Below are 21,874 nucleotides of genomic sequence, written 5' to 3'. Positions count from 1 at the left end.
TCGGTTTTTCACGGAGAATATTATCACGCCGTTTTTTTCTCAACATTTTTTATTCGACATATTTCTGTAAAGACGATTTTGATCCTTGGCTGTATAATCTGCCAAAATTTCCACACTTTGTTCACGTGTAGAAATCGTTATGCTGCACATCACACGCAATGTAGTTAAAGGTTGGAAATGGTCTGAGGAATGGATTTATACCTGTGCAGAAATAATATTCCTCCCTTCCTAGTCTCGAAGGAACCTCAGTCTACCTTAAATACTGTACATACTATATATCGGTATATAATACAATTGTGAGCGAGGCGATCTTCGCAGCTGCAGTTCTTCGCTCGTCCTAAACGTGACAAGGCTGAAAATTTCAATTTAAAATTATACAACACGCGGCTTTACCAAGTTTAGATATAAATTTCAGCATGTAGGTATTTCACTCGGTCAGTCTCGATCTGATTATAAGCAATTTTGTGTTTTTCTGAATCAAATGATTGATTGGTAAAGAAGTTTCGTTATTTTTTGTGATTATTGTAATTGTTAGAAACGATTTTTGTATTTCAGGATGGATGTACCACGTGATTGACTGTTCGATACTCGGTGTTACCAGACAGCAAAAGCAGACGATAGCGATAAAGTGTTTACAACAATCAATCGAAGCTGAACCAAAGAGTGGTCAGAGTTTGTATCTTTTGGGCAGGTGTTTAGCCGCCTCTGGAAAAGTTCACGACGCTTTTATAGCTTACAGGTAAAAATTTACGAATCCTTTTTACATACGATTATTACAAATGAGAATAAATATAGTTTACACCTAGATCGTGTTTTTCTTTCTCTTTCAAGTAATAATAATAATCACAATAATGATTGACCGAACAAACGGAGGTGATTGCATTTACATTCCATGTTCACAAATTGAAAAAAAAGTAGTTGGAATAGTGAAAAAAAGTAATTAACAAACCAATAAATGGAGGAAAAACGCTTGCAGAAATTCGGTGGAAAAATCTGAGGGCAATGCGGATACATGGTGCAGCATAGGGGTTCTTTATCAACAGCAGAATCAGCCTATGGACGCACTTCAGGCTTACATATGTGCTGTACAGTTGGATAAATCACATTCGGCTGCTTGGACTAATCTTGGTATACTTTACGAAAGTGTTAGCCAACCGAAAGACGCCCTCGCCTGTTACGTGAACGCGTCGAGGTAAGAAAAAAATACACACAACTTTCGATTTTGTTTTGTACGAATCGCCTTAGTTTATTTATTTACTTTTTTTTTTTTTTTTACGATTTTTGAAGACCTTTCAAGTTTTTCTCAGGGATGAATAATGTTGAGACTGTTTTTGTAAATAATTTTTCATTCGTATGTGGTTATTTTCAGGGGAAACAACAACACACCAAGCGCTGCAATTCCTCTCGCAGGTATTGCTGGCGCCAAAAAGGGTAACGGTGGCACACCGATGAACCCGTCCCTACAACACCGTATTACATTTCTTCAGAATCATCTAAGCCAGGCACCGATGCCTTCCATCGCCACCAAGTGAGTCCAAATCCTACTCTATGCGTTCCTCTTGATCCCATTCAAATCAATTTTTCAATCAAGTTGAACAAAAGTCTGATCGAGAAATGTCGTTTCTTTTCTTTTCTTTATTTTTTTACTTTGGTTTTTATTCGTCGTACACTTTCGTTTCACCTTTTCAAAATTAATTTGTTTTTTTGTCAGAGACTGAATTGTATTAAAAAAAAAAATTTTTTTCTCATTTTTGAATTTCCGTTTTTTTAATTTAAGTTCGTTTAATTTTGGTTGTTTTTCATCTTGTTTTTCAGGAGGCGGCAGCTGCCATCCATCGAGGAAGCTTGGAACTTGCCAATCAGTGCTGAAATGTCAAGTAGGCAACAACAGCAGCAACAAACGCAGGGCGGTGTCGGCTACAAGTACAATTCGACACCGCCAGGTCCTCCGCCTCCGTATCCTCAAGGACAGGGACAGAATATCAACACAAAACGATTCAAAGTAAAATTTTACTACTCAAATTATTATTCTTACAATTTTTTCATTCTATCTGCTAAGGAAAACTTATTTTTCAGCGCACTTTTCTTTCTTGTCGATATATATTCTTTTAGATTTTTGAGACTTTAAGTTCTTTCCGATGAATTCAGAGAAAGAAAGGCTAGTTCAAAATCATGGAAATTGATCGAAAGTCAGGGAAAGTAAAAAATCCAGTGACTTTTTGAAAATTAAGATCTTGTCGTCAGTGCTAAATTTTTTGTAAGAAAAAAAAAATGTTATGAGGCCAAAAAAAACTAAAGGAACTGAAAAATCAAGTCAAATTTAGAATCGAAAATATTGTTGCCACTCTAAATTTCTCAAACGTAGAACGAAAATAGAACTTTTATTGATTGTTATAACAAAATTCAATCCGATTGAAGTTTTTCTTAGTTTCAAATCCTGAGAAAAAACAATTTTCAAGCCCGAATACCTAAAGAATAATATTTGTTAGCAAAGCTAGGAAGCCAGGGAATATGTAAAATTACATGAAATTCTAGTTCGTCCATGTTTTTCCCTTCCCGAAAATGTAAAATCACAAATATGCAACGATCCAACAATCTGAGAATACTGAAACTGTTTTTTCCCCTCGTAGCCTGGAGAAGAGCCGATATCGCCAGGAGCTCAGCAGCGACCACCTCCGTTTTACCTGTCGTCGCAACAGCTTCAGATGCTCCATTTTCTCCAGCAGAATCACGGTAGCCTAACGCCTCAGCAGCAGGGTTTGCTAGCTCAGCTGCAACACTCGTACAGAGCAATGCAGCAGCATCAACAACACAGCAGATTGCAACAGCAACAGGCTGCGCAGCGTGGACTCAGACCTGGGCAACCTGGTTATCCAACAGTTTACGCTCACGCACCGCCCGGTCAGCCTGGAGTTGTAAAAAATTACGGAATCCCACAGCAGCCGGTAAGCTTAGCTGATTTTTTTTAATTAAATATAAAATTTGAGAAAATTTGTGGGAATTCCTGATAGGCAGCTTAAGAGAGGGTAAATCCGCCTGCATTTATTCAATTCAGGGTAGATTTTATTTATCGAGACCTGTTTTATTTTCATTCTTCACGATTGACCAAATTCCTTAGTCTTTCTGGAACAAGATTTGAAAATGAAAGAAAATACTACAATTTATCTCCAATACTTTGATTTCTTTGATCGAAATAAAATTTTCATAAATCTACACGACTCGAAATCAGGCAAACAACGAACTTGGAAGCTCAGAACAACGTTTAGATCCTCGCCTGAATTAGTTACCTATGTGGCATTGTCTCAGTACTTGAATTTCCTCCAACTCAGGACAATTTGAAAAACTTTCAGCAAGGAGGAACGGTCGCCCTTCAGACCGGTTTTTCGGATTCTAACATCGGCTACAATGCGGCGGCAACTGGAAACGCTCAACAATCACCAGGCATGCCTTATAAATCAGCCTCAGACCCAAATTACCCTCAACGCCAGGTTCCGGGCAGCGGGCAGTTCAATCAGTATCAGTCTAATCAGTACGCAGCTCAGGGTTACACTCAGATATCGTCCACGACTAACAGTTATCCCGAGGGATCGGCAGGCAACAAGGATCTCGGTGTCACAGATCAGGAACTTCAGGCTCTTCTCTCTCAGAAAGATATCGCTACTTCTCTAGCTGAGGATCTTCTGAAGCACTTTGGTTCCGAGGATCTTGACGTAAAGGAGGATCCAACTACGATCACAAACAATGGTATATCCGGTAGGTGTTACCATTTCATTTGGATATCTTGTTTCGTTATGTGATAAGTATCTCTTGATTTTAATGGGAACCCAACAGGGTGATTTCTACACACGCTTGATATATTTGAATAAAGCACTCTATCCGAAACTGAGGAACTACGCCATTGGGTGTTCGTTTTTAGGAGTCGTTTTCACTTCATTAAACCGTTTTGTCCGTTAAGAAAAAATTCGTGTCTTGTAGTGATGGGGATTACATAATGAGACCGAGCCAAGTGAGATAATTAAAAAAACTTCTCACACTAATTCCACACATTAGGTTTCATTTTTTGTACGCTTAGCGTTGCTAGTGTTCTTTTTACCCCAAAGTGTTATTGGTTGCAGAGATGCCGAGGATCGACCAATCGATGATCTTCCATTCAGATTAGTAGAAAGCCTTCAATTCAAACTGCCACCTTATCCTCCCGCCACTGGCTTCGGTGCATACAGAACGCTAGTGTCATCTTATTTCAGGCAGATATTTTTTTACATGGAGTTTGGTCTCCTTGGGTAGTCTCCATGCATTTAGTTTTCAACGTTTTACAAAATACATGAGTTGCATGGAAATAGAAGGGGTACACCAAACTGATGTTCCTTGTTAGGAGCAAACTCAAAATGGCCGCTATTAGACACACTTGAAATTTTATTTGGACTCTAATCTGACTTTTGGAGCTCTTTAAATATCGAATTTTATTTCACTCAAAAGAAAATGATGGCAAAGCTGTTAAAGTATAATTTCATCTTTAACTAAATTGTAATAACCGAGAATTCAACCCGCCAAAATCGCATATGGATAAACGGGTCATAACATCTGAATCAAAAGTTAGGAAAGAGAAAGAACTGTTAAAAAAAATAATTTTAGAAAATACTTCGTATTTTTTTGATATTGGTAATTGAATTTTAATAGTATTCATGTGTTTTTTGTTCTCTGTTTTCAATATCAGGGACGCTGAGTTCTGGACCGTTTTCACCCTCGAATATAGACGAAGCAACGAGCGAAAAGGTGAAAGACATAAAGATAGAAAAAATGGATGATTCTCATCCGCCGGCGACGGTATTAGCATCGTCACGACTCGAAGGTCCTTTACAAAAGCTCGATAGCAAATCATCGCCAACGGTAGAAACGATAAAATGCGAGGCCACATCCAGCACCAACAAAATTGAACCTCACATCAGAGTTGAACCCGTCCTCAAACTCGAAAGCCTCTGTGAAACCCAACCGGAGAACGAACTTAGCATAGATATGGACGCAAAATCTATTCTGGAAAGTTCTAAAGGTCAAGGTGAGTTTGAAGAAAAATTTTTGTATCTGTTCCTTCTTTTTTCTGCTTTTCTGTACGTCATACGTATTGTATCTTATATTTTTTTTTTTGTTGAATTACGTCGATTTTGTTCACCGATTTTTCTCCGCCCGTTCATTTTCAGCTTCGTCCTTTTGTTTCTTATTTTTTGATTAGTTCTTCACGTATTTTCATCTTATTCTTCAAGTTTCTCTTATTTTATTTATTCCTTTTCCTTGCCTTCGACAAAATTTGAACAAAAATATAAATATTTAATGATTTCGCCATGATGAAAAAAAAATCGAATTTCCAAAATAATTTTCAAAATTCGTATTATTAAAGAGATCATCGGATAATTTGAAAATCTCATGATATAACAAACTAATTACGAATTTCAAGTATTTCCTCGTTTTCTCCTATTTAGTAGAACTAACTTTAAAAATTCCTCCTCAGGTCTGAAAGGCGTTCCCAATTGCTCGATACTCAGTGACAAATCTCCGCCACCGGCGCCTCCGGATCCACCAACGCAGCGTCTGACTAGAGAGCAGCTTTTGCCACAGGCGCCAAGCGTGTATCTGGAAAACAAGAAGGACGCTTTCAGCCCGCAGCTCCAGGAGTTCTGCTTGAAGCACCCGATAGCCGTGATCCGAGGGCTTGCCGCCGCCCTGAAACTGGACCTCGGCCTCTTCTCAACAAAGACGTTAGTCGAGGCAAATCCTGACCACGGGATCGAGGTCAGGACGCAGCTGCAACAGACGAGCGACGAGAATTGGGATCCGGTCATGTCGCGGAAGGTCTGGGGCTGCATAAGCCACCGAAGCCACACGACGATAGCGAAATACGCGCAGTACCAGGCCTCCAGTTTTCAGGACAGTCTGAAGGAGGAGAGGGAGAAATCGCAGGGCGTTCACACCGCTAATTTGTCCGACTCCGATTCGAAGGACAGCACCGGTGTCGTCAGGAGGAAAAAAAATGTTTTTGGATTAATGGGAAAACCAGGATCCAAGATGCTCAGGTTTGGCACCAACGTCGATCTTTCCGACGAAAGGAAGTGGCGGACTCAGCTTCAGGAACTCATGAAGCTCCCTGCCTTCGCCAGGGTCGTTTCTGCCGGAAATATGCTCAGTCATGTCGGACATGTCATTCTTGGAATGAACACCGTTCAGCTTTACATGAAGGTGATCATTAATACTCACTTTTTTTTAGTGTTTTTTCACATTTGATATTTTAAAGCAACTTTGAATAGTTGCTTAAAACTTTTTTATTGTAGAAAGTTGGTAATTGGACTGTTGACTAGCCAATTACGCAAAAAACAATATTTTTAAAATCCCCTACGTATTCCCCTAGCTATAGACATGTAGATTAAGTATTTTTTTCTTTTTTTTCTGTATTCAAATTTGCAGCAGTTACACTGCATGTCGCCGAATTCAATGTGTTACGCGAGAATGGCTCGGGTGTCACCATTTTTGAACATTTATCGTTAACAATTTTTGTATTATAATTAAATACTTTTTTAATTTATAAAAATCACGAATAATTTGACACGACATCGGTAGTGGCACATATGATTCGATTTTCGAATTTAATACCTAATTCGAATCGGTCTTACGGTATCTAAGATATCGTATAAAGAATTATTATTGTCGGTGATTTGATAATCTGTCCGTACCGATAGCAGCTATTCAAAGTTAAGTTAAAAATCAATTAACACTTTGCAGGTTTTCGTGTTTTTCTTGACTCTTCGATCATATACAATTATGAAAGTTATATTCAAAGATATGAATCAAGTTTCTTCCCTTTCACAATAAATTTTCTATGAGAATGAAACCTTGGAAGTGTACCTATTTTCGTCTATCGAAGTTCTGTGAAAAATGATCGATTATTACTTTATTATTAATGAATTTATCCCTTGGTTTAAATACTTTGAAAAGTGTAGGTAGACAATCCATAGAGTTTTCATAATTTATTAATTCAGGTGCCGGGAAGTCGAACGCCGGGACATCAAGAGAACAACAACTTTTGTTCAATCAACATAAACATCGGCCCAGGTGACTGCGAATGGTTTGCAGTGCCGGACGCTTATTGGGGCGTAATATGCACTCTCTGCGAAAGAAATAACATCAATTATTTGCACGGGAGCTGGTGGCCTTCTCTGGAAGATCTTCAAGAAGAAAATATCCCTGTTTATCGGTTCTTGCAAAGACCTGGCGACCTCGTTTGGGTCAATGCTGGTTAGTAACGACAACTTATCATAATTTATGTTTTAATTGACCTGTTTTGAACGGTCAAAATTTCTCCAATGAGGTTTCGATATATTTAGAATGGCTAAAACTAGTCTTTGAACACGTATCGAAGTGTTTCTCACAGTTCAGAAGGTTTCTTTGTTATTTCAAACGATCTTTTAACATTGAAAAAAGAGTTTTCAACTGTTTACAAATCTTTTCAATCATTTATAAATGTTCCCAATCGCTCACCATGTTTTTCACCATCTAAAAAGAATTTCTACCATTCCAATAATATTTTCAACGATTTAAAAAGTTTTTCTTGAAGAAGCTTTTCAGCTGTTTAAGAGAGATTCCGTTTTTTGATCTCTTGTAAAAAGATTTTAATCCCAACAAGCGATGTTCGTGGTTATTATTGACTGACAAACATCGATTTAATTTCCGTTGGAAAATTACCTCCCCACATGATTTGAATATACGAATATTCACCTTTTACTCTTAAATTTTTGTGAATTTCAGCCATCATATAAATCGCAAATGTAAATCAGTTTCAGTTACTCGAAACCGTTGTTTCTATTACATGCATCATTTTCTAACTTTTTCTGTTAATTTAGGATGTGTTCATTGGGTCCAAGCGGTCGGCTGGTGCAACAATATCGCTTGGAACGTCGGTCCTCTCACAGCGCGCCAATATCATCTGGCGATAGAGAGATATGAGTGGAACAAACTTCAGTCATTCAAATCCATAGTCCCCATGGTTCACTTGTCATGGAACTTGGCGAGGAATATCAAAGTCTCGGATCCCCGACTGTTTGAGCTTATAAAAAACTGCCTTCTCAGAACGATGAGGCAGTGCTGCTTGATACTGGAATTCGTAAAGAGCAAAGGGGTCGAGGTCAGGTTTCACGGCAGGGGGAAAAACGAGGCGTCTCATTACTGCGGACAGTGCGAGGTAAGTTTTACTTCTCTGAAAATGATTCTTCATTCATTTCTCGTTTTCTCCTTCAACGATACGCAAAACTATTCATTACAGATCGAAGTATTCAACATACTCTTCATTCGTGAGCAAGAAAAAAGACACGTCGTCCACTGCATGGACTGCGCGCGTAAGCAGGCACCTTCGCTGGAAGGTTTCGTGTGCCTAGAAGAATACAGAATGTCTGATCTGATGGAGGTTTACGATGGTTTCACGATCCATCCTTCGCCTGCGCCGCCAATATCGACTCAGACGAGTCAATCCTCTTGAGGTTACACTGAGTGCAGGTACTTGGATTACCTGGACACGCTGTAGTATTAGTGCCGCCCCCCCCCCCCCCCCCCCCTGTTCTGTGTTTTACCTTTATCGCGTTTATTCTTTTATATTGTTTTTAACATTTTTTTTTGTTAATGTAGATACACGCGTATTATTCTAGTAAGTGCGTCGAATTGTAGATTAATTAATTCTGTCGATGGATTGACGACGAAGGAGGATCATTAGGTGTACAAAAATAATAATTAAACGAAACGCAAACTACTTCTGTGAATGTGTGAAAGAAGAGAAAGTGATTTTCAAAAAAGTTAATGCAAAGTAAGTAACGTTAGGACTCAAAAAAAAAAAAAAAAAAAAAAAAGCAAACAAGAAACAAAACAAAACTGAAATAAACTAAGAAATGAACGAAAGTTTATTCTTTGGATAAAGTGACGCGGCTCCATTAAAATAGTATACTTGTAACGAAAATATAACAAAAGAGAGGTGTCTTTGATCGTATTGTTGATATTATTATTACTATTCTCATTATCATTATTATTATTATTATTATTATTATTATTCTTATCATCGTCGCTATCGGTAATAATCAACATTTTCGGTTTTGGGTTTTGAATCGTACAAAAAAAAAAATAAGGATGAATCAACAATCCTAATGTGAACATGATTAATTGACGCGTATGCTAAGTAATTTATACAGTGCCATACACAGGATATTAAAGAATTTAATTACACTGAATTAAACTATTGCTATTGCTACGTTTATAATTGTGGGCTCTTTTTTTTAAATTAAAAAATAGGTAATATGTATATAATCAAGGAGAAGAAGAAGAAAATTAATATCCGTTTGTTATAACGTGTAGAAAAACATTAATAATAATGATGATAATAATGTAATTTTTCTTTCTTTTTTTTTTTTTATTTTTGATCTTTATTTCTTTTTTGCACACATTCTCTCTCACTTTCTCTGCTCTCTTTCTGTCTCTCTCTCTCTCTCTCTCTCTCTCTCTTTGTAGCTTGAATTCTGATAAGATTTGATGATAAGCTAGTCAGCGTTATTATATCAATATCTTGAGACTTCCGTTCTTGTATTATTTACCTTTATTTTACTTGTTACTATAATTTTTTCTACGGTTCTCAAATTTTGTTTTACTCCAGAGTGAAAATTAAATAAATAAATAAATAAATAAATGCTTACGAAAAGATTGAGAATCGCGAATTATAGAGAATCAAGTATTTGGACGAAACAGGAAATCCAATCGGGGTGAAAGCGAAAGAAAGAGAGGAGATACATGAAAAATAAAAATTGTACAAACCGCAATCGAAATTGAACAAGAAATAAAAGGAGGAAAAGAACAGGAATAATAAAGAAAAATTAAAATTAAATCTATAGCCTCTATTTTCACGCAAAAAAGAAGAAAAGAAATTGTATGTATAGAGGATATGATAATATAGTATAATATTATACATACATATATATACATCGTTCACTGCCAAATTGTGATACAATTTATATATATATACATATATTAGTACACGAACCCCACCGGGAGAAGTTTTTCTTTCCTCTCAACTTTGGATGCTCGGAAAATTCCAATGATAAGAAAATAATTGTAAATTGTAATGAAATATTTTTTAATCATATTATTATTTTTATTTTTATTGTTATTATTATTATTGTCAGTATATGATACGCAATTTCATTGAACTGTATAGCGTAATAATTGATTCAATCGGGTATCGTCGAAATGACGTCTTATGTATGCCTAAATTATACGATCTAAATGCAAAATGATTGAAAGAGTACTTTTAATCACAAGAAAAGAAATATTCATATATAATTATATATATATATAGACTATAATATAGTTGAAAATCACTACACACACAATTGACTTTTTAGTCTGTGTATAAATATATAAATGTATGTGAATTTTTTTTTTCCATTTTGATAACAATTATTATCATTTGTCTTATATGATTGTCATTGTTATTTTGATCAGTTCATCCTTTCATTTTATTGTTCGCTCCTTTCTTTGATTCATTTATTTATTTATTTATTTATTTTTTTTTTTGCTTTGCGTAAGGTTGCTGATCGAGAAGAAAAATAACAAGACGAAGAAGTTAATGATTGTCAACGAGGAGGAGGAAAAGTGGCGTTTTTTACTTAGAACAATTTGCTGCTTCTGTTTTTTGCTTCACTGTGTCTGCGCATCCGAAAGTCTTGAGGGGTTTAAAAATGACACTCGCTATCTTAAGCTATTAGCTCGCATTTTTAACTACACAACAAAAGTGAATACATGTATGTTTATGATATAATATTTTGTGAAACACGGGCGCATCTATAAAAATATTGTGTAATAAACATACGTATACACGTATCGGAAAATGACAAGAGACACAAAACTTTAGAAAAATAAAATAGTATAACAATAATAATAACATAAATTATACATACACTTAGGTGTGTGTATATATATATATATTTTTAATTTTCTTGAAAATTCAAATTTGAAACAAATGACCGACCACCACACGCTGCTCCGCCTGTTATAATATATAACTATGTATGTACATAATTTATTATTGTATACTTGTGTGTATACAATATTGTATATGTATATATTAGATAGAAGTTATACATATTATAATTATATATATGAAATGATGATGATGACGATGATAATGATAATATTGTCTATTCACGTGAATGTACGACTTTTGTGTGATTGTGTGTGCGCGCGTGTGTGTACAGTGCCTTTTACAAAACTATCGCAGACCATTATTGTTTTATTATTATTATTATTATTATTATTATTTTAATTGTTTTTGTTGTTGGTGTGTTTCATTGGTACGCTGACGGTAACGTTTTCGAATTTGTCGTTGCGCAAAAATTTCAATTGATCGATTGATTCTGTTTTTTTTTTTTTCGTCTTAATTTGTTTTTATTGGTTGGTCGATTGATCAATCAAGGCAGTTTCACTACAACTTATTATCAAGATTCTGCGTCGGCAGTTAGCTAAAAATTAATTATACTGATTATTCCTATAGGTATAATATATAATTCTATAAACTGTATACACCTCTATTGATAGTATATAATTAATTGTAAATATATCATGCAATATTGTCAGATGCGTGTGTGTGTACATTTTTTTTTTTTTTTTTTCTTAGGATCTTATTTTTAAAATGGCACACTTCACGATTGTTAATCAATTTTAGTCGACAATGTTGTTCTTTCCTCATCCTTACCCTTCTATCTCTGTCCTCCCTCTGTTTTTTCTTTCTTTCTTTCTTTTTTCGGCATATAGTTGATCTAAGAGGATTGATAATTATAAAATATGCGCACTAATAAGTTATGAATGAATAGGTAGATAAAATGATAAATAAAATTAAATTTCGTTGGTGTTACCGCCGCAGCGTCGCAGCGTCGCAGAATCTGGTATAATAAAAAGTTCAATGGAATGAAAAAACAGCAAATATTCCTCCCACTCTCGTGATCATCACTCACATTTTTCTTGTAATTTTTACGACCTAAGTTTGAAATCATGTAACAATTAATTCTCATATTTTCATTATATAGTACAATATTGTGTGACAAGGGACGAAAGCTGGCGATTGCGACGAGCGTCAAGCGTCAAGCTTGCGCCTGAGCGAAGCGAGGGCGGCAATCTCACTCGCTGTGATCGTCACACAGAATAGTTTTTATAACAGGTGAATGAAAAGTGGCGGAGCTTTGCAGGGTAGTTTTGCGGGGTGCGAGCAGTCAATTTCTTTTCGTTATGGGACGAAAGTGAGCTTCTAAGGGACAAAAGTGAAGCAATTGTGAACTGCGCATTCGCGAACCTATATTTGCTATTCTGAGATGAAATTGCTTACTTTCGTCCCGCTGTACTGATACGCAAAGTCCCACTTTTCATGCACGTGTAATAAAAATAATAATTGTATATCTACCAATTGGATTGACTATAGCTATTATATTATATACGCTTGGTATATATATATAATACCTAAAGTATTGTAAAACTGTACAGTGTTCAAAAGAATAAAAAAAAAAAAAAAAAAAAAAACGTATTATGAGTTGAAAAACGATGGGAAACTAAAGGAAATTATAATTACGAAAAAAAAGTATAGAAAAGAAACCATGATCGGACTTCAAGCAATGATGAGTGGCAATGTGTTGTACAGGTAGTCTTATACTATAGATAAATGCATATACATCTTATATACATCATTATTGTTATTTTATTAATCTAAAATTGATGACGATTATGATGATTATTATCATTATTATTGCTATTAGATACTACATTAATCATGATGAATATGATTGGTATGATTGATTGTAATAATATTTGCGTTTAAAATGCCCATAAAATAATATTGTATTCATATAATATAATAAGTATGTAATATAAATACAGTTATTACAACGGAAAAAATTAATCTTTGTACGTGGTATTTTTGTTGAAATATTAGTATCTGTTATAGTTTTTACTAGTATTTCAATTATCTGTAATAGAGTGTGTCAGAAAAAAAAGAAAAGATGTAAAATAGCAATCAAAGGTCGGTATTTATTTATGATTCATGTCATTCAATTTTTTTAAGATCTTTAAAGTGAATAATTAGAATTACGTGAGTATCAGCCTAAAATAAATAGTGAAATTTTATAGCTCCATATACCAATGCTGCTTATTTAAAACATTCTGATAGATTATTCCGCTACGGTACTAATTCATAATAGTAATAATATCAGTGGATATCGATAGTTAGTTATGATCATTATAGCATTAGTGAATGAAATTTTCATTATACTATATCATAATATTATATCACTCCGAACAATACGTTCGACGGTCAAAGTCCAAAGTCTGATTCCAACACGTTACGCTGAAAGTTCACGGGCTATATAAAAAATTCCGGCATATCTTGATTGTGAATCATGATTCTATAGCTTGACTAAAGCGATCTCTAATACTATCCATTTATAGCTAATCGACAAAATTGTACGCTCATAGATACACGTTATTCGTGGGACCAGTCTTCAATATTTTCTCAGTTATAAAACTTGTCGAATGGTTAAACTTTGAAATATCCCGACGTTCATTGCGCATAATACTGTAACCTTGCTGCGTTCTTATTGGCCGATTACTTTCCTCGCGCGCTTTGATTGGCTGGTTTTTACTCATGCTCCGCTTCTATTGGCCAGTCGTTTCTCACTGATCGCTGTGATTGGCGGAAATAATAATGAAGCAAAGGCGCATGAAAATGACCTAGTTTTACAGCAATGATGACGTTGCGATGACTGCAATTTGTGTACGTGTGTATTTGCCGTGAGGCTGTTTTGCAGCGACGTAGGGCGTGTTATTTCAACTTTAGTCATTATCCATATACGCACGCACACACGGATTAACAAAGTGAACTGAATCCATGTCTGACTTTTGAGCCTATTAAGCTAGGACAACCCACTGATCCCAGTGTTTAAAGTTCACTGGTCGTCACTCCTTTCCTCATTACTTCTCGTCGCTAAAAATTCATTGATATATTCTCGATACGGCAGCATAATTTTCATAATTTAATAGTGGACTGTGGTGTTTTTTATAAATAATTGTACAGATATTCTAGTCGTTTTTCTCAAATTTCCGTCATCCTCAACACCGAAAAATTAAATAAGTATATAAAAATCATGATACACGTTTCGAAATATATTTCTCAGGCTCCGAGGAGCCTCAACAAATTCATCGAAATAAATTCAAGGTTAGTTTCTCAAGGTTTTTATAAGATTGTAATAATAAATACGCCAAACTTCGAACATCCTGTGTTGTGCATTCTTTCAGATGCTCGGTTATTTTAGTCTTCTGTATGCGTAGTAGATTCAATTACAACAATAATAATATTTTTATGTGTCAACAACTTTCAGTTATATTTCCTGATTATTATGCATTAAACCTAAGTCCATTCCAATTGCATCTAGAAAAGAGCAAATGAGCAATATTATGAGTATTTATGAGTAATGTTACGATTGACACTGTTGAGGAACACATTCAAATCCCCAATCCATACTTTATGTTTTTGTTATCTGCCCTTCAAAGACTGCCTTTACACTACCTGGCTCAGATCCAGCATTTTCTAGACTCGATTTCAAAATAAAATTCGAACCACAATATAGCAGTTCCATTTTTAACATTGCAATTACAATTCCTCAACTATTAGTTATGAAAATTGCTAAACTTGTTCAAAGGCTTTAATTTTCTTACATTTATGTAGTCACTCTATCAGCATTTGCTTACTGATTTTTGTTGCTTTAGTCAACTTTTCTCACCTTTCCGTTTATTATTATCATGTTATTCACTAGTCCTAGCAGTTACTTTTATTTACATTTATTCGCTTGTTTTGCTTACTTTTTTTTCAATCTTTCTTACGTTTTCTCACTTTTACATATTTTTAATTGCTAATACTCATAAGTTTTTCCATTATTTTAATCGTTCCTGTTCAAATGGTTTTTTGGTTCCTTATTTTCGTTTGTTGCGTGAATTTTTTTACTTATACTCACAGTCTTACCTTCTACATCTTACTTTCATTTTGCTCATTCTTTTAGAGTTATTTCATCGACTTTGCTGACATTTGAATCTCCTTTTTGTAGCAGAGTCATTCTATTAGTTGTTTAGTTATTAAGCTGTTATATAATTCAGATTCCTTCTTTTTTTATTTCAATTTCCTTATTTTAAATTTCAAGGCACAGTCGGTTCTTCATTGTTCTGATACCTAGAGACATATATATGCTCCAACTGCCATAATTTCACTTTCAGATGTTTGGCGACTCAGGCTTCACCAAAAACAGTGAAATCAGACGAGAAGACGCCGGCACCGAAGCCCGCCAAAGAGTCTCAATCATTTACCATGAACATATTCCGTGGCCAACTTCAGCCCAAGCAGGTTTTCCCATATCCAGAACCGCTAACCGAGGAACAGAGAGAAACGATCGTCATGCTCATGGATCCGATGCAGAAATTTTTTGAGGTAAGTGAAAAACGGCACGCATCTCCCAGATTTCGTCCTTTCATCAGTCGTTCCAATAATTTATTTCTCTGCAATAATCTTTACAGGAAGTCAATGACCCAGTCAGAAACGACGATGAATCATCCATAAACGAAAAAACAACGGCAGCACTCTGGGAACTCGGAGCATTTGGGCTTCAAGTCCCTGTAGACTACGGCGGTGCGGGTCTCACAAATACTCAGTACGCTGCTGGTGTCGAAATTGTCGGGGCGCATGACTTGGGAGTTGGAATAACACTCGGAGCACATCAGAGTATCGGCTTCAAGGTGATTCGCGTCTTGTTTCGTAGATTTTCAATAGCAATACTAAAGTTGAGCTGGTGTTTCACGCCGATGTATTCCAGCTGGGCAGTTTTCTCACATCTTTTTCTCTCTTTCAGGGAATTCTGTTAGCCGGAACCCCGGAACAAAAAGCCAAGTATCTACCGAGAGTAACGACGGGCCGTGAATACGCTGCCTTCTGTCTGACCGAGCCGACTGCCGGCTCTGATGCAAGTTCGATAAAGACACGAGCGGTCAAGTCAGCCGATGGAAGTCATTACGTCCTCAATGGCAGTAAAATTTGGATATCCAACGGTGGTCTGGCTGAGATCATGACCGTTTTTGCTCAGGTACCCGTCACTGATCCTGCAACCGGCAAAACCAAGGACAAGGTCACCGCCTTTATTGTCGAACGATCATTCGGTGGCGTCACTAACGGACCACCGGAACGAAAAATGGGCATAAAGTGCAGCAATACCGCTGAGGTTTACTACGAGGATGTCAAGATTCCTGCTGAAAATATTCTTGGTCGGGAAGGAGAAGGATTTAAGGTAATATTACGATTTTATGCATTAATGGAATATCGGTTGCCGGATTTAACTCCGATATTTATTTTTTTAATTCATTGTCTTATTTTCTTGCTAAATTTGTTTGATATTTTAATTCTTTTCCCAATTTTCTGCTCATTTTCCATGATACTTCAATATCTTTTCTAGGTTGCAATGAGTATTTTGAACAACGGTCGGTTTGGAATGGCAGCCGCTTTGTCTGGCACGATGCGTTCATGCATAAAAAAAGCGACGGATTTCGCGACGCAGAGGTTGCAGTTTGGCCAGCGCATCGACAGCTATGGTACTATCCAAGAGAAGATTGCACGCATGTCGATGGTTCATTACGTGACTGAATCCATGGCTTACATGATCTCGGGCAATATGGACAATGGAAGTCAGGACTATCATTTGGAAGCTGCAATCTCAAAGGTGAGACTTGTAAATGAAATATCGTTTTTACTATATAATTAAAATAAATTTTAGCTAATTCAAATAACATAAGCCAAGATATCAATAATTTGAGACAAGAATTTAATATTAGGATGCTCAAAATGATGAAACTCTTGTGTTTTTTGTCGGATTTTAATGTTTTTGGGCTCATTTTCCTTGCCGATCAGATCTCCACAAATAATATAATAAACGAGTAAGAAGTTTTATGTTATAGTATAACTATAATGCGGAAATATAACTATTGACAAACATCTGGAGATGATTATTTATAAACTTTTTCATCAGGGAACCTCTGAAGAACTTTATGGTGAATAAAATAAGCCTAAAAACACTAAGCTTTTAGTGAAAAACATGAGAGCTTAATCATTTTTAAAGTTTTGATGGCGAGACCTCTTCTCAAATTGTCGATATCTTCTAATTAGCTTGCTGTATTCAAATGTGCTCAAAATCATTCCCTTCGCACAGTAGATATGTTTGTTCATTCCCTTTCTCTTTTCTTAATTGTTGATTCATCCCAAAAAACAAAGTGTTTTGGAGTTTTTTATTGCCTGAACGATGCGAAACGTATTTTTCGTTCTTTCAGTGCTTCGCTTCAGAATCAGCATGGGGTGTATGCGACGAATCGATACAAATTATGGGAGGAATGGGGTACATGAAGGGCACAGGACTCGAACGTGTGATGCGCGACTTAAGGATTTTCCGTATATTTGAGGGAACGAACGACATTCTTAGGCTGTTTGTCGCCCTCACCGGAATTCAGTACGCAGGAAGCCATTTACAAGAGCTTCAACGAGCCTTCCGGAATCCTACCGCTAATTTGGGCCTTCTAGTTGAAGAGGCGACCCGAAGAGCCACCAGAGCCGTTGGACTCAACTCCTCGCCCAACTTTTCACACCTCGTACATCCTGAATTGCTGGAAAGTGCCGCTCTTTGCGCAAAGGTCGGTTTTCAATTTCGTATAATTTACTTTGTTTACTGAGAAAGAAAGGAAAAATCATGGTTTCGTCTCAATATGCTTTAGAGATGTCTAACAGGCCTGTATTCATGTGTTAACGAAGAGTCCAAAAATACGTGACAGAAAACACGAATTGGCTCGTTTAAAAGTTTTATACGATTTGATAGATCACCATTTGATGACGAATAATAACTGTTTTTGTATTTTGGACTGCTCGACTTGTTTTTTTCTTCTCCGAAGTTGTTACTCATTAGCTTACATGAATAGTTTCAAGCCCTCAATATCCAAGATGCAAATTCTACAAGGAAATGCTTTTTGTTCACAGAGTATCCAGTCTTTTGGTCAAGCAATTGAGGCTGCTCTGGTTAAGTACAAACGCGGTATTGTCGACGAGCAGTTCATATTGAACAGGTACGCTCAGGTTGCGATGGACACTTATGCCATGGCCGCCGTTCTCAGCAGGGCTACGATGAGTCTAAACAAGAATTTGCCCAGCGCTGCACACGAATTATTAATGGCTCAGGCTTGGTGCGCAGAGGTAATTTCCTTTTATGATAATATGATAATTTTTTACACTATCGTATTAATTCCGATTTGGAGTGACACGAAATCTGATAGGATTCGAAATTCAGAATGGGATGGTCCACAAAAGATTTTTTTGTTATTTGATCAAACACCGTAAAATATAAAAGTTACAGGCGTTTAAGTTTCATTGTTATGTTACTAATCGGCATTTTGGACGCCATTATTCGATAATTTGAAACTCGGAATTCTCTTGTAATTTTCGAAATTTTAAAAATTAAAAAACAGTTCACAATTAAACTGAGATACAGTTTTCCACAATATGCCTTAAAAAAAAAAGAGGTAAAAAACGAGCGTTCTACTTGACATCCAAGTTGATTCCGCATCACCTGAAATCCGATTTGATTCGCAATGACTCGAAAATCAAGTTAATTGCTTTTTTTTTTAATGATTTCCTAGCAAAAATATCATGTTTACTTGTTTCAGGCATCAGGCAGAGTTGCGTATAATCTGAGAGTCGCCAGCGCTGGAAAACATTTGGACATATTCAGTAAGTTCAGTAAAATTTCACGAAACGTTTGCGAGTCCGGTGGAATCGTGCAGTCGAATCCCTTGAATTTGTAATTTGGTGAGAGAATGGCACCAGCGAGAGTTCACACTTGCGGACAGTTTTCAGCCTACGAAATAGCGATGATCATTCAACTCTGAGAACTGAGGAGAAAATCTTGTATATTTTATTTTACATAGTTAGGCAAATTTAAAATAGGCCAGCGATTTCTACTTCGAAAGTTCATTGAATTTTATCCAATGATCGCGAATTCGATTAATAAGTGGGTTTTCCTTGGACTGAAAATAGAATCATGATAGCAATGAAGGTAAAATGTAAAAATGCATCGTTTATGCCCTACTTTGTGCCTGTCAGGCGGCACTTCATCCCGCCGTCTGTGTGTAAACTGTGTAAATATATGGAGCATCATTCAATGCAAGTTAGATATAAATATATAAGTTTAATATGCTGACTTTATAAGAAATAAATAAATCAAAAGTTTGTTAGCTAATGAAGTTCGTACAAAATGTAATTTCTAATAAAAATTGATATTTTTCTACAATTATAATGCGGTATTGGTATCGCTGTGGTTATTCTTATGCGTAATATTGTGAAAATCGTAAAAATCCTGTGATCAAACGACGTGATAATATCACTTGCTCTGAAGAAATACAAATTGGAGAGAGCCGACGGTTCGGAAATCATTGAATATGAGAGTTTCAAGGTTTCTCTTGATTTTTTGTGGCACTGCTTTTTTATACGGTGCTTAAACGATTACTTCAGAACTCTATCATCTGAATGAATAGTATGACAAAGCGATCGGCGATTCATTTTAGCTTTGGAAGTATTGAGTCTCAAAATTAATCAATGTTTGAAAAGGCCAACCTCGTTAGATTTTTTCAAAAATTTTTGTGATCTCGTAAATACAATAGAGCCAAGTAATTCAGATTTTATATCGACATGATTTTGACGACAGAAACGAATATTAAACATCGTCTAAGGTCGAAGCAAACAGCGGGTTAGATCCAAAACAACCCCCATGTCGCATCGTCGTCTTTTAGACGTCTTTACAAAGATGTTTTTCAGGTAATAAAGTACAAAGACGTCGTAAAACTATTTACCTTGGACAATTTTGCGACATGGATTTCGATACGTGCAAAAGAACTACTTGTAGTCATAGTACGGCTTAGTATTAATTTTTGGAACATGTTACTAGAGTTTTACGACGACTTTTTACTTTACCTGAAAAGGGAACCAACTAGTAGTAACTTAGTAACTTGAATCTGAAATAGACGCATCTTCTCGACTAGGCAAAGGTGAATTTAGATGTTGGCCGGATAAAAGATGACTTAAGCGTTTTAGTGAATGCTAACTGGGAGTCCGGACTAGCAGGACACGCGAGGGGAAATAACTCGCTGAATTGATGTGTCAATAGAATTATGAATTGATCATAATTCACCTGATTTAATGAGAATTAACTCAATTAGTGCATAATGACTGAATTAATGAGAATTACCTAGATTATTAAAAATTAACTGTCAAGTTGATTTGAAATAGTTTGGATTCGTACAAAAATTATCTGTTTATGGAGAGGGAATAATTAAATTGAATTTAAAAAATTAAGTTGAATTAAAAAAAAATTGATAATTTAAATTAACAGAAAATACAAAAAAGTAAATTGAAATTTTTTTTTCAAACTCACTTGAATTAGATTGAATTATCGAAGATTATCGACAAAAAAATGGTATTCGTGAAGAAAGGAAAGGATGCAACGCATTGACGTCTATGATTTTTTCTCTTCGTTGCTACTCATGTGGGGCTACATCCAAAGATTTCAATAACATCGATGCTCTTCCACAAAGAAACGTCAATCAAGACAATTCCAGGTTCGAACTATCTAAATTGCATTGGTGGATACGTTTTTTCGAATACTGTTTGCATTTGCCCTACATATTGAAAATTGAAAAATGTCAAGCACATACTGATGAAGAAAAGCGAATTTTACGAGAGAGTAAATGGATCGTTCAAAAGGACTTCCGTACGAAATTAGGCGTAAGTATCAATGATGGCAATACAGAGCGCTACTTTTTCGAAAACTCAATTATGTGTACCACTATAACCGCAATCAAAGAGAATCTAATCAAACCTTTCTACGTTAATTTGCAGGCTATTTCGAGTGGCCACGATATGAATACTGACGGATTTGAAGAATATGCAGAAGAAACTGCACGACTATTTGTCGAACTATACCCATATAGTATTATATTATAAAAAACGTAATTTCCAAAATCGTTCGTATTTTCACCAGGATTTCGAAAGGGTTAGCCTTACTTTTTTCGTAAGTTTGGGGGTGAAAATTTTTTTGTCTCGAAATATATTTTTACGACCCTTCCTTATAGACTAATTGGACCTAATTAGAATATGAAAAAGGCGTTCAAATCATCGTAGAAACAACAACTGAAGAAAATACAAATAAAATATAGGTCAGTTCGATTATTTATTTGTTTCAATCCGGGTACACAAAATAGTAACAATACCATATCGTACATGACATATCATATCCTGCACAGGTGCGGTACGCGTGTACGCACACCAGAACACAAACTATACTTACTAATTACTACAGTGGCTGACAGATACGACGTGCTTCTTGTTTTGCAAAGGATAATGCATATTGCTATCCTTTTTCTTGAAGTAATAATGGAAATTGTGTGCATGATTATCAATTACACTTTTGCGTATATTGTCCTATATTTTATGCTATGTGCTACCTTGTTAAATTAGTTAACAAAGTAGTTAGTGAAAATTACATACTGACACCTGAACAATTGTACTGGAAGTGGGGCGTATTAAATAAACAGTTGAAACTTGATGACTATGAATTTGTGTTTTTGCTTCCCCGCCTCTTTGAAAACCCTGTACAAATTTTACATTTTGTGGCTGTAGCTCTGGATCCGTTGCTGGCAGCGCATTCAGACTGCGCACATTCGATTTCTCTCCATAAATTACGTG

At 35.8% G+C, this 21,874-nt stretch overlaps 2 protein-coding genes across 5 annotated transcripts in view; both read left to right on the top strand.

Annotated features, from left to right (window-relative positions):
* The window catches only part of LOC124411839 (histone demethylase UTY), a 52,909-nt gene extending 44,237 nt beyond the window's left edge, over positions 1-8,672 (top strand). For all 4 annotated transcript variants that reach the window (XM_046891309.1, XM_046891312.1, XM_046891311.1 and 1 more), the window contains 11 exons: positions 556-739; positions 977-1,192; positions 1,370-1,528; positions 1,816-2,002; positions 2,631-2,945; positions 3,351-3,753; positions 4,715-5,053; positions 5,504-6,228; positions 7,026-7,281; positions 7,887-8,224; positions 8,306-8,672. In XM_046891309.1, the coding sequence (XP_046747265.1) occupies positions 556-739; positions 977-1,192; positions 1,370-1,528; positions 1,816-2,002; positions 2,631-2,945; positions 3,351-3,753; positions 4,715-5,053; positions 5,504-6,228; positions 7,026-7,281; positions 7,887-8,224; positions 8,306-8,518 (3,335 nt within the window). In that variant the 3' untranslated portion in view covers positions 8,519-8,672. The remainder of the gene's footprint in view (positions 1-555; positions 740-976; positions 1,193-1,369; positions 1,529-1,815; positions 2,003-2,630; positions 2,946-3,350; positions 3,754-4,714; positions 5,054-5,503; positions 6,229-7,025; positions 7,282-7,886; positions 8,225-8,305) is intronic.
* A 5,219-nt stretch (positions 8,673-13,891) lies between these two features.
* Positions 13,892-19,368, top strand: LOC124411841 (very long-chain specific acyl-CoA dehydrogenase, mitochondrial). Its single transcript, XM_046891313.1, has 8 exons — positions 13,892-14,275; positions 15,328-15,538; positions 15,625-15,843; positions 15,957-16,388; positions 16,554-16,817; positions 17,422-17,778; positions 18,119-18,331; positions 18,802-19,368. The coding sequence occupies exons 1-8, from the start codon at positions 14,205-14,207 to the stop codon at positions 18,937-18,939; spliced, it is 1,905 nt and encodes a 634-aa protein (XP_046747269.1). The 5' UTR covers positions 13,892-14,204; the 3' UTR covers positions 18,940-19,368.
* The last annotated feature ends 2,506 nt before the right edge of the window (positions 19,369-21,874 follow it).

This window comes from Diprion similis, chromosome 10 (genome assembly GCF_021155765.1).
Source record: "Diprion similis isolate iyDipSimi1 chromosome 10, iyDipSimi1.1, whole genome shotgun sequence".
NCBI classification, from domain to species: domain Eukaryota; kingdom Metazoa; phylum Arthropoda; class Insecta; order Hymenoptera; family Diprionidae; genus Diprion; species Diprion similis.
Note: the sequence above shows the minus strand (reverse complement) of the source record. Positions and strands in the feature narration are given on the sequence as shown.

What these genes read in the sequence shown, in the direction of transcription:
- LOC124411841 (XM_046891313.1), top strand. Translation starts at nt 14,205, where the DNA reads ATGATACACGTTTCGAAATATATTTCTCAGGCTCCGAGGAGCCTCAAC. An exon ending in ATCAGAGTATCGGCTTCAAG is followed by an intron (nt 15,844 to 15,956) that starts GTGATTCGCGTC and finishes TCTCTCTTTCAG; the next exon opens with GGAATTCTGTTAGCCGGAAC. An exon ending in TGGAAGCTGCAATCTCAAAG is followed by an intron (nt 16,818 to 17,421) that starts GTGAGACTTGTA and finishes TCGTTCTTTCAG; the next exon opens with TGCTTCGCTTCAGAATCAGC.